At 34.5% G+C, this 13,365-nt stretch overlaps 1 protein-coding gene across 5 annotated transcripts in view; it reads left to right on the forward strand.

The window, feature by feature from the left end:
* Positions 1–225: 225 nt before the first annotated feature.
* The window catches only part of Alh (coiled coil domain containing protein Alhambra), a 33,721-nt gene continuing 20,581 nt past the window's right edge, over positions 226–13,365 (forward strand). For 2 of the 5 annotated variants that reach the window (XM_076134369.1, XM_076134371.1), the window contains exons 1-9: positions 226–518; positions 3,113–3,249; positions 3,333–3,412; positions 3,516–3,680; positions 4,044–4,119; positions 5,364–5,485; positions 9,398–9,430; positions 9,659–9,808; positions 10,349–10,451. In XM_076134369.1, the coding sequence (XP_075990484.1) occupies positions 3,141–3,249; positions 3,333–3,412; positions 3,516–3,680; positions 4,044–4,119; positions 5,364–5,485; positions 9,398–9,430; positions 9,659–9,808; positions 10,349–10,451 (838 nt within the window). In that variant the 5' untranslated portion in view covers positions 226–518; positions 3,113–3,140. Of the gene's footprint in view, positions 519–3,112; positions 3,250–3,332; positions 3,413–3,515; positions 3,681–4,043; positions 4,120–5,363; positions 5,486–9,397; positions 9,431–9,658; positions 9,809–10,348; positions 10,452–11,654; positions 11,712–13,365 lie in introns of all 5 variants that reach the window. The other 3 variants (XM_076134375.1, XM_076134374.1, XM_076134370.1) reach the window with 2 other exon arrangements.

The raw sequence follows: 13,365 nt of genomic DNA on the forward strand, positions 1-13,365 counted from the left end.
CTCCTAAAGGAACTTCGCCTTAAATCCAAAACTAACTAAATCATTTTGGGTACATCCCTACGATAAATGCTCGATCTCCTTCTTTTATCCTTATTTATGTGTTTTGTCCTTGTCGAACCCATTTTCAAGCTACAAATATCAAAGTTACGGACAAGCACGCTTAAAATCACGTTATTTTTTATTGGAATGTTTTATACTACAAACAAAATTCAATATGGCTTTTGCTTGTAGATAAATGGCAGCTAAGTGTCTAGTGAAAGAATATTGAAATTATTGCAGCGATTTACATTGAAAAATAAGTGATATTTAGAGTCATTGAGCTCGCTCAGATATTCATTTGACCGGTTTTAATATAAAATACTTGACGAATTTAGATTGTGTATAATTTGACTTCATTTTTATCGTTCTTGCTAGGCGCAGGTGAGGTGATAAAGTTATCAGTTATTTTAAAGATGAATTAATGAATTGTTACCGACAATTCGAAATTCTTCAACAATGAACGGATATTTTTTCTTTTGGTAAATATTATTAGATGGAAGCTGTATTTAATTCATTGCCATTTAAATTTTCACAGCATTATCCATCTTTATTACTTCAAATTGTATTAGTTCTCGCTTTGGCTCATGGTTTTATGCTTTAGGAGATGATTAGACTATGATAGATGTGGTATCTAGATAACAATGTTAGTGCTATATCACAAATAAGCCTGATAATGTGAAGACTGCTGTAGAGGATGCTTTTATTGTCTCACGGACGCTACTTTGTATCTGTTAGACCGGCGCGGCAAATGATTGTATCTCCGACAAAAAAAACAAGATTTACTTCTACTACACCTATTTTGATGTTATCAAAAATGTAAAATTTAATTGTGATCTTATAAGATGTACACAAATCATAATTTCTTATTAGAACGATTGAATAACTACTAAATCTGGTTGTTTTATTGGTATAATAATAATTATCCAACAGTCCTTACATAGTATGTTACAGGGGCTTCAAAACAAATGATAACCCTGAAACAAAGTAATCTTGCCTTGTCCGCAGCTATTAGTGGTATCAAACCAATCAGACATACAAACAACTTAACATAAACAACACATTATGTAACATTAAGTGTCAAAACATCCTTAGGGCATGATCAAACATGAATTTCTAGGTTATCCTAGTGTTTGTTTGAAAAACTATTTGATTTTATTATCCATTTAAAAAACATACACAAACTAAAGTATGATGGAAGTTTATAAAATTTAATGTTTGTACTTTTAATGCTAACAAGTTTTTGTTACTAAAGACCACTTGTAATCAAAAATCTATGATACATACCTACATAATTTCCACTAGTTTTGACTTGTGTGAGCACATTTGCAGTGCACTGTTGATAGCACCGCCACTCATGTTGTTTTTGAATAGTATTCTTACTAAATACAATTAGTTTTGTCAGCACCTTTAGCTAGCACAGCTGAATATTGTAAAAACTAATAATATACAGTAACATTCTACTTAATCAGGAGTTTTATCGAGCTTTGTTTTTTTTTATGTATGAGACATGAATAATCTGAGGTGATATACACAATGAATAGATAGAAGTATAATTCAGTCACCCATGACAGTTTCCCCTTGAAGCTGTGGAGTTAGAGAAGATGGTACAAATAAAATATGGTTATTCAGATCATTGATCATTATATTACATTGAGCATTTTAAAGCAGTTTTACCTTCTATACTCTACTAATAACAAATATAACAGACCATAATATTGTTGATTGATGAATAAACATGTACAGTTATCTCAGTTAGGTAATTGTAATGACAGATTCTGAGAGTTAGACAGTATGCACATAAAAATATATCTCTGTTGCCTCAGGGAAAGGAGAAAATACAAAAGAAATATAAATAATCATTTAGAAATGTCAGTGAATCTAACTGACTTGAAATGAACTACTACTAAACCTAAAAATAAATAAGAGAGATGCTAAATGGTTTGTTGTCTTTTCATTACCAAAAGTAAAGAAAAAACATCAACTGTTTAGCAACTCTCTACTTAATCCCAAGTTTCATTTAGTTTCCCCTTAATCGCATCTAACATAGGGACAAAAGGCAAGTTGTAACATACAGTATTACAAGAATACTCCACCTATATGTAAAGATGTAAAAGTAATAAAAAACCTTCAGCTTTTCGATGTAAAGATAAAGTAAATAAATACATGGAACTCAAATGAAGGTATTTTCTTAGTTATTTTGTTTGTAAACATACTTTACACTAAGTCAGCGGTACTGTACTGAACATATACAATGAAATTGGATCTTGCTGTGTGTGAATTAAAAACAGCAAAACCAAGAGATATTAGATACTTAATACTTAATAGGTTATATAAAGAAAAATGAACAAATTGTTTTTATTATTCTTTCTACATGAAAACTTATATAAAATTAATAAAATCTTTATATTACTATGTGGAACAGAATCGATGATCTTGTCCGGGCCAAAAAGCATATGCTTTAATAAGATATCACAAAAATGTAGCATAAAGTAACTAATCATTCAATAATTAAAAGGGTTATAACTCCTGTTTTATTGCATGACCAAGTTTTTAACCATTGTGATCATATCATTGGGCAATATGCATGCATTATGAGTTCACCGGGATAATCTTAACATCCTTGGTGTGTTTGAAAACTACTCTAAAAGCATATCAGTGTTAGAAATATTGAGATAAACCTTGACCTTAGGCCTTGGCAAAACCTTAGATAAGAGATAGGGAAAATAACTGTATATATATTGTTATAAGACTTTAAGGACATACATCTGAGAATGTCTTTCAGTGTAGCTATACCATGTATATGAAATAACACTACAATGGTTAGCACACTCTTATGTGTATGAAAGTGAGAGCATAATTCAATTTGAAGTGTTAAGTTACATGAATTGCTGACATACATCAAGTTCATTTGTTTATCATACATTCATCTGAAAGCTTACTGGGCTCAAACCATCTGATTTTATTTCGTTGGGTGTATAACTGTTCATATATTGCTGTTACATTTTCATTGAATGTAATGTATTGGGATTAGAATTGGTGTTGATTTCTTTACTATAAGTGTATGTGTTTCCAGGGTTTAAGTTAATAATGCGGAGTTCACAATGAAGGAGATGGTAGGAGGCTGCTGTGTATGCTCGGACGAGCGCGGTTGGCCGGACAACCCGCTTGTCTACTGCGACGGAAATGGATGCACTGTGGCGGTCCACCAAGGTCGGTCCCGATACATACATGAACATTGATAATACATTCAAAGTTCAGATACACATTTATTCATGATATAATTGTAATTTCAGCCTGCTATGGCATAGTGACAGTACCAACGGGACCATGGTACTGCAGGAAGTGTGAGAGCGGTGAAACTAAGACCAAAGTGGTAAGTGTCATTAATTTTTATTGTGCGAGTATGCCAGTGGATCAAGGATGATCATCCAATTATTGAACAATGAGTAAATTGTGTTTCACATGCAATGTTGCAGCGGTGTGAGCTGTGCCCGTCTAAATCAGGTGCACTCAAACGCTCGGATACGGGAGGTTGGGCACATGTCGTCTGCGCGCTCTACATACCGGAAGTACGGTTCGGCAATGTCACCTCCATGGAGCCGATCGTACTTCGCCTGATCCCGCCAGAGAGATATAACAAGGTGAGATAAATACACTACATTCGTTTAGAGCTTAAGAGATTTTGGGTGCCAAAAATGCATTTTTTGGTTAAGCATATCAGAATAAACTGGTTCCCCAGTATTTTGAACAAAGAGGCTTATTTGGCTGTCAATTGTGCAAAGAAATAGCACAATAAAGTGGTGTTTAGAAGAGCTTGGACTTGGCTTGGACTAGCATTGAGCCGGTGCTAAAAAATTGTTACCCGCTGGCTGCTACATGCAACAAATTCTAGTTTTAAAATTAAAACATTGACCAAGCCTGCTGCTCAAATAATACACTTTTTTAGAGTCTCAAACACATTAATGTGAGTACAATGTTATAAAGCTAATTGTTATTGTTGCCAGACCTGCTACATCTGTGCGGATCAGGGAAAGAGTCACCGAGCCACCGCTGGAGCATGCATGCAATGCAACAAATCAGGTATGCTATAGCCTTTATAATAACAACCTAAATTTTATGAGATGGGGAATTACTTATTACTTACTTACTTGACAAAACCTACTACTGGTCTAACACCTGAACCTGCCTGAGACATATTTTTATGAAAACATAGACTTTTGAATCTGATCCCTAGTAGTACTAAATATCTCATAGAAATCAGTCAGTAGCAGAAATTTATAAAACTGGAAGGCTTGGAAATGTTAACTTTCTCTATATCTCTAAGAGAACACACATTTTTTAACCATGCAACAATGAGACCAAGATTTTGGCTTGCACAACTGAATTTCACAACTATTGAGCCTTTATCATCCATAGATGTGTAGTCCTACAATGGTAAAGACCGGCAGAGTACTTTATCAAGACGTAACGAAGGGAAGGCTTGAACTCAACAAAAGTTAGCAAAAACTGAATAGAGCGTTAAAACCTTTCCCCCTTTGGTGGGAAGGAAATGCTTATATCATGTTGCTATCACTATTTACTCTATGAGGCAGTCATATCCAGTTGCGATCTTCTGTCATTAAACAATCAATGGGCTATGCAACCTTTGGCGTGGAAGTTCCAAAAATATGTGACTCTGAAGTATTTGACTTGAGCGTCTCCGTGCTCAGGGTGGCACGTAAGTGTCAGTCCCATAGTAAATTATAATAACAGCAAGTAAGCTTTTCAGGAGGCTTTAACAACTTCGACACTATGTTGATTAGTTTAATACTTTATATTATATTCATATTGTTATACTTAATATATATGTTAGTTTGTAAGGTATATATCTATGAGCCATTGCAGCTTGAAAATAAAATGATTTATTTTATTATTATTATTAATTAAGAAAATAAGCCAATAGTCTCCCACTGCCTGCCTTAGTGCGGTTTGGGACCTTTGCATACCCTCAAGAACTGTTCTGTAACAAACTGCATGTAATATTGCATTATTATGTTTGTCTTTACCATTGGAACAAGTGATAATTATTTCTAATACACACTTAACTTCCAAAAGGCATTGTTGTGTTGTCTCGGGTACGAACCCTCGACCACTTACATGGGAGGCCCATACTTTAGCCATTCGTCTATCACGACTGGTTGATTACTAATCATATAAAAGTTAATAAGTAATAACTATCTTAGTCAATTTATTAGGAACTTTATTGAGCGGCCGTCAATCCCATACACAATCATGAAAAAATGACAAATAATTAATACTCTGTTGTATGTTTACTCCCGCGCTAGGTTGTAAGCAACAGTTCCACGTGACGTGTGCCCAAGGGCTGGGCCTCCTCTGCGAAGAGGCCGGCAACTACTTGGACAACGTCAAGTACTGCGGCTACTGCCAACACCACTACAGCAAACTGGTAAGTAATAAACATATCTTTTTAAATTTTGTAAATAAAACTGATTCTACTTTTGAAATTGGCGCCATTGGGAATGAAGGTTGACTCCTTACCTAATTTATGACAGAAAAAAAAGTTTATTTCTCACCATTTTACAAACAAACGTAAGAAAATACTTATTACTAGGGAGTTTGTAACAATAACAATATTAATATTATATTAATACCCATAAAAAGTTTAAAAGAGTTTACTCTATCTTCTGAACTAAGCAGGGAGTGTGTCTAAGAAAATTCTCTCATTAATTTAAAAAGCCTTATAGTAACGACAAAAAAATAGGTCAATATTGATCCGGCTTACAGCCGCGGCTGTCTCACTATAAAGTAAAAAAGCACTAATGATGTGAATCTCCTCTTAACAAAAGGCGGGAGCTTGCATTATGAGTTCATAAGATAGCTAGCCATGACGCTCCTTTTTGCTTTTTGATTTTACCTCATTAAGGGTGTCGTGCCGTTGTTGATAAAATATATAAAAGATCGCTCTTTTGTCACAACAAATTGAATATGCTAGGATTTTTATAAGTAACTAGCTGACCCGGCGAACTTGGTTCCGCCTTACAGTCTACCGTTTAATATCATTTTTTCTCTCTGTAAGAACCATCATTGTACTTTAAGGAATGTTATATGAAAAGAAGAAAAGAATTAGCGAAATCGGTTTAACTGCTCCCGAGACTTGACTTTAGTATATTTAGCGATTCATTTTTATATTATAGAGATGTCAAATTTAGAAAGTAATAACGAGAAATCAAGTAAGAATTATTCTTCATAAGCGATGGCGCCAGTTTCAACAGAAAAAGCAAATGAAAGAAAGATAATATCCACCATTACTTTCAAATGTAAATACAAATACTCTATTGAAATAGCTGTGAAGTGTTTTTAGACTTGTATCCCGAAACTAAACAGTAACCAAAGTGTTATAGTTACTGTGGCGTCATTCGCCGTTGTTAAAAGTCTACTGTCATAATTGGCTAGTCAACTACCAGTCAAATCAAGTACTTTTTATGAAATGTCAGAAACACATTTTAGTATAAAAATATGTTATTATTATAAAATGTTGCTAGGAAATGATTTAAGAAAAGAATGAAAATGGGCACTTTGGATGAACCTTTTATGAGTACAAGTTTCATATTTTTTCTGTTACCCAGTCAATCAGTTTTATCCTATTCAAGGAATACCTATGCTATTTGAAACATTTAGCATGTCCAGTGTGCATACATTTGTTCAATTGTTTAATACAGTCTATAGTAAGATGTCAATCGAGAATCGTTCTACTGTAATGATGCGAGCGAGTACAAAAAATATGCACGACAGAAACAAAACGCGTCCTTAAATAATATGATGGAAGTTCTGGTTATTGAGATTTTTACTTAGGGATCAGTTACAATTTCTAGTGATGGACTCGTCTGTATAATAACAAGTGTACTACCTACTTCTCTCGCATGTGGCATTTTAAAAGGCTCAGCACTACGCTGGATATCTGCCTTTTTGACCAAAATGCTCGAAGATAGAATTACGTGTTCGTAAAAATTAGTTAATACCTATGTATTAAAATAATTTCATATTAAAATTTATCAACATGTATTATTTTATGTCTCTATTTTATGGAATAAGTAAAGTTATTAAACTAATCTTTAAGTTAAATTTAGATAGTTAATTCATTTAATTAATTCCTACATACGGATATTATAATCCTCACGGCTATTGTTTCTGGGGCTATACACTTCTAAAGGCACTTCACGGGAAAAAAATCTCTATCAACGCCTATACGCACACAATAGTGCCGACCAGCGCACTGCAATGCAATATTACTGGAAAATAATATCGCATTCCTTGAGCCACCATTCGAATAGACCATACAATGAAATTCCGTGGAAAAGAATGAGATAATATAAATTTTCATTGATAGTAGGTACACTGCAATGTACTATAGGCACTTGTGTACGTATAGAACTATCTGAAAAGTTTTCCTGAAGTGTGATAGAAGATTCTCGTACATCTATCACAATTAACAGAAGTATCGTTGCTTGACAAACTGTCAAGTGAAACTTTTACATAATAAAATACATTTATCCCCTTACAAAAGTCATATTTCAAGCTATAGCTAAAGACCTTTTAATGGCACAACTGTCATTAAACTCGTCGTTGTCAATCTTCGAAATTTCATTATATGAGGAGGTGAGATATCTGTTACTTTAATATTTATGGAGAAGTGTAGTAATGGTAACACGTTGCATGTTGGTTGTCACCATTTCACTTAACGATGTTCATACATTTCCCGGTCTTTTAAAACTAGCCCTAGTTAAAGGCTGAGTTGTATAAGACGAAATCCCGGTTAGAAAACAAAAAAAAAAAAGTTTTAAGTAAGTAATGCACGATCGCGAAAACACTCAAATAAAATTATTTTCTTACAATGAGAGAAAGATTGATATAACTTTAGGAATACACATATTACCTGATTACACTACTATTCTTCACAAAGTGCGTGAATAAATTCGTACTAAATATAATTTGTCTCTTTTCTGATAAAGTTAATAATCTGACCCGGAAATATATGAACAACGTTGTATAATCGTACACATAGTACTTCTTCGATGCAATATTTAACAAAAATATGCACTTGGCTTGATAAACCAGTTACTGGAATCATGGAAATTATCTACCGATAGGAAGTGTGTCTAAAACTAAACTTCAGATTGAAGTTTACTTTAAATGTTTGTTTAGCTGATTGTTTGTGTGTGTGTCAAAATATCATATTCTTAGTTTTATAAACTTCGCATTCAGATTGTCTGTTACGAAATGCTTGAAAGACTCCGAATTACTTTAATTAATATGTTTTTAGTCACACATTTACGGATATGATACTTTGATGCTAAATTCATAAGGTTTATACCCGCATATATCATAATAAGAAGTGTGAATGGAGACAAATCAGATCAAACCAGTGTCTAACACAAATTGTTCTAGCCGCGTTACTAGTTATGCTGTTCAGTGTATCACGACACACGACTTAGTACACGTGCTTTCCTTCTATTTCACTGTTAGAACTTACTGTTGTAGTGACACGCTGATAATGGCTGGCGCATATTACAGGCACGTCGTAGCGAAATACTGAACACAAACTGATCAAATTTGATAAATTAGCTTAACACTTTCTGATAAACTAAATCAATAGATTTTTTTTCTTGTTCTAAGGGTTCCAAACAACACATTTTCGATGTATCAGAGTCTCTAAGATTGTTGAGTTTTTGTAAGAATGCTCTTTGTGTGCCTATTTCGCAACGCTTTTCTTGCTTATTCCGTTACTATTTTATTCTGGTAATAAGTACAACACTTGTAAATATAGTTTTATTCACATTAAATTAGGTACAGATTATGATTGGCAGGCGCTCAGAATATGCAATAGTACGAGATTGAGCAGAAAACTGCAAACAAGATGTATATTAGATACCAGTCAAAACTGCCGTTCGAGACAACACATTTAGTGACTAAATTGAATAAGAAGGACGAGCGAACAGATATATAAGCGTGTCTCTTCGGTCCCCTATTTTGTACATAAAATTAAATTGGGATCGTTTATTAATATGTTATGGAGCGACACTTGTTTCTTATGATTTTATCACGCGGAGTGGTCGTTTTGTGCGGTGCTCAAAGGGTTAAGCGCCATGTGGGTGCACAGTCTAGTACTGTATTGTTATTTAATGTGTAAATAGTGTTTCGACACGTCCTATAATATGCGCTAGCGTGCAGGGCACAGCGTTCATTCATAAGAGCTGATTATTGTGTTGAGTACGCGTTGTTTAACATTTTCACTTTGTCATTTTGTTATTAATTTATATATATATAAATTTTATTTATCCATCAATTATCATTTTTTTAGTTCACCAATCATGATGTCACCATCATCGCAAAGGTACTAAAACATTTCATATTATAAACAAATTGGATGTCATATTTAGAGTAAATTTAATAGTGTGTACATGTACATGTCTAACTGACCATACCTAGAGGCTTATCAATTATTGAATAAAATATCCTGTTGTATAGTGGTAATAGCGCGAACTCGTTATTATTTGACACCGACGCTATTGGCGGCGTTAATGAGCGGTATGTGATACGGTGACGAACGTTAACTGTGCAGAAAAAAGGTGGTAACGTAAAGACCATCCCGCCGTACAAGCCGGTGTCGCACGACAGTCAGTCGAGCGACTCGAGCTGCGAGAAGGAGGGCGAGCCCTCTCCAATGACTAGCGGGAGTGTCACGCCTACCCACGCCGGCAAGTCCAAAGGGGTACGTACTTCACGAGCCTACAGATACAATACTACACCATATGACCATACCACACACTCGAACCCGTGTGGCTCATACTCCTTACCATTTCTCAAGCCATTTTTACTAGATACGCTTGTGCTTTATAGAATCACATAAGGAGCCGCGTCGTTATTAAGTGTAAAAGTGCTTTACTTTTTATTTTCGGTGATGAAAAGTGAATGAAATGAAATGACTAAGTGAATTAGTTCAAGACGAACTTGAATAATGTGTCAATAATCGTACCTGATTCAACCCAATTTGACGTTTGCGTCAGTTATTTCTGTTTTAAATAATGGTAATGTTTAGGAATAGTACACATTGCTAGTCTAGAATTAGTAGTTGAACGGTTTGAAAGCTCACTTTTTAAACATAATTATAAGTGAACATTTCTATTAATTTTGTATCATAATTGTAGCAAATGCATCACAATTATTGTCCGATATTTTATTAGAATGTCGACGGTCGTATTTTGGGGGAAGTGATGGATAGTAATTTGTTTGTTTTTGTGTACATCCTTAGCCTGGACGTAAGTCATCTCATGCTACAAGCACGGTGGTGTCAGGGTCTGGAAAAAACACACCGACCACATCTAAGACCCCGACCAACACGAGCCAGCCCATGGGTGAGTTTTTTTCTGGATTATTATTAGTAGTAGAGCGATATTGTTTAGAATAGATTCGTATTTCGCCCAAATATCGTCAAAACATTTGTGACTCACAATGGGTCGTTACTAATTGGGTATTAGATTTCTTATTATTCAAGTAGATGTAAACAATGTATTATAAAATCAATATGTAGTTGGTTGGCAATATGGGGAAAATCTATAATTAGCGTTGACGTTGAGTATCTGAGGGGCTGAGTGAAGTGTGTTTTACACTTTTGTGGGGGGTAACATCGGAGACTTATGTTTTATTTGAAGAGTGCCACCCCCTATATTGATTAACTATATCGTTAGTTGTTTCATAGACTGCCGACAAATGTCTAAATTACACCGTTGACTTCCACTTGATAGAATGGTATGTGTTCTGTAATTAACCCTTTGAATATCGCGCGCGATAGTTGACAATTGTGAATATGTTATTTGAGGGGTTGGATGACAATCCGCTTATAGTTTTGATAGTTTAACAAATGTCTGATCGTTTTATTTGATGTGTTCAGATTGTGTTTATCTAAGACACCTTAAGGCGAGTGTATGCGTCTTACTTTTAGGCTGATTGCAAATTGCCTACTTTCTGTATTCTCGATAGTTGAATTTAATTTTCGTGTAATGAAAACAGTGTTTTTGAAGGTTTAATTGAAGGAATAAGATCTTAAAATAAGTTGGGGTTTATCGATATTGGTCTAATGACCTGTTAAAAAGATGTACCAATGAGACTTCTTTTGTGGCGGAAGAGTTTTACACTTTTGTGTAAAACTGTTTTTGTGGCTGGTGTCACAATAAGGTTCGATTCCTGCACAAATAATGAGGTTTTGGGTTTTAATGTATCTCTTATGGAACCCTAATTTTCTTCGCCTTTATAAATAAGTATATGAAATACATCAAACATTCATAAGCCTTAATAATTGGCGTCTCAAAAAAAATAAATAAGAGGGGCTATTATACAAAGCTGCATTACACTTCAAAATATTTCAAGTGTGATTTGTATCAATAAAAGTAACAATATATCACATCTCTATGACAACAAGCAGACTCAACGATCTTCGAGTACACTTATACGTTCGCCTTAAACGTGAATTTAATATTAAAAACGAGTCCTTTATTCGGAGGGTTATTGCATTCAGAGTTAATATAATAATAGGGGTATATTGCGTTTGCAATCGGCAGATATTGATCCGGTTGAGATTCCGCCGTTCAGCCGTAAACACAAAACTTCGGATAAAAGTTTGTTATATGTGGTAGTCGTTGTGGCATGGTAGATGTTTGCCTTTATATATTTATATGTGCCGTATTATGTACTAGAAATAAAGTAAGATTTATGTGTAAAAATTCTTTATAATATACCTGCATATTTACAAGTTCTTGGAAAAAAGGATCCGCGAAAGCTTTTAACTAAAAAAAACGTTTAGAGTTCAATTATCGTTCGTTCGTACCGACTGTCTGCGTTTGTCTTCTGTTCTTAATAAAGAACGGTTCGTATAAAAAGTAAACTTCTTATAATACGACTAGTGAATGCAATCCCGATCTCGCGGGATCCCGATCTCGCGGGATCCCGATCTCGCGAGATCCCGTGTATTTTTTCGGGATCAATCCCGAAGCATAATATGACGAGATCCCGTTCGGGATTGTCGGAGAGGGCATTTTCAGCAGCTGGCTACATTGCAATAGACTTAAGATGCCGATTAGAAGCTCGTACTATTGATACACTTTGTATTTTAAGAGGCTACTTTCAAAATGCCATGTGATTACTTTTTATTTTGATCTCCTGGAGCTACACCTACCTTTTTGATTATGTTCATGTTATTACACCTGTTAATTATGTTACGTTGTTAGTAATATTCAAAAATAAAGGCTTTTATTTTCTTTCATATAATAATTTATTGCATTCACCACACTATCACACACATATTACATTAAACAAGCCGTTCGAATTGTATTATTTTTACTAACTAGACGGGATCCCGAAAATCTCGGGATCCCGCGGGATTGATATTTCTGATCGCGAGGGATCTCGAGTTGACGATCTCGAGTCGGGATTGCATTCCCTAAATACGACGCCAAAAACCTTCAACTTCAATAAAGCAACCGCAAATTAGATATTAAAAGCCATTTATAATTAAAGTTTCTTTACTTTGGTAAAGCAACTTAAGTTTCCACGCGCCCGGGGGTAGTTTCGGCGCGTACAAAGTTATGTTCGTACATACACGTCGCTTTCTTTGCCGACATGGCCATTACTCTTTTATAAGCACGAATTAGTAAATAGAGTTGGAAATTATCGAGACATTTTGTTTGTTAACTTGTAACTTCTATGATGTGGAGTCAAAACTTTGTATCTATCTTTTAATTACTTGGAAATGAATCCAACTTAAAAGACATTTTAACTAATTACTATTTATTTTCTCGATATGTATTTTGTTATCAAACGAATATGATGAAATAAATATAGCCTATTAGTGGTAAAATTATTATCATCGTTTAAAGATCAATTAATTTTAAAAGTTCGTGTAGACGTTTCATATGTATCCATAATTTAAATCTCTTTCAAATCAAAACGTATTTTAATGCTTTTATAACAAGCTCACTTTATTAGCAATTTGGAAAAGCGCTTCCATTAATACAGGGTATTAGCCATACAATCCAATTACGAATAGAATTTAACTGCAGAATATCTTGAGACTCAATGAAAATTTTCTACGGGAAAATAAATTTTCTACCTTCAAGATGCCAATTAGTCGCGCAGGGATCATTACCCTTAATATTATTATTATGTCTAGTATGTATACAAAGACGTCTGGCAGAGGCAGGCAGGAGCAAGCCTCGCCGCTGTCTCTCAATCACTGCGAGAGAAGCACAACAACAACAACTCGCGGAGTGCTTC

The sequence above is a fragment of the Anticarsia gemmatalis genome, chromosome Z (assembly GCF_050436995.1).
Source record: "Anticarsia gemmatalis isolate Benzon Research Colony breed Stoneville strain chromosome Z, ilAntGemm2 primary, whole genome shotgun sequence".
In the NCBI taxonomy this organism is placed as follows: Eukaryota; Metazoa; Arthropoda; class Insecta; order Lepidoptera; family Erebidae; genus Anticarsia; species Anticarsia gemmatalis.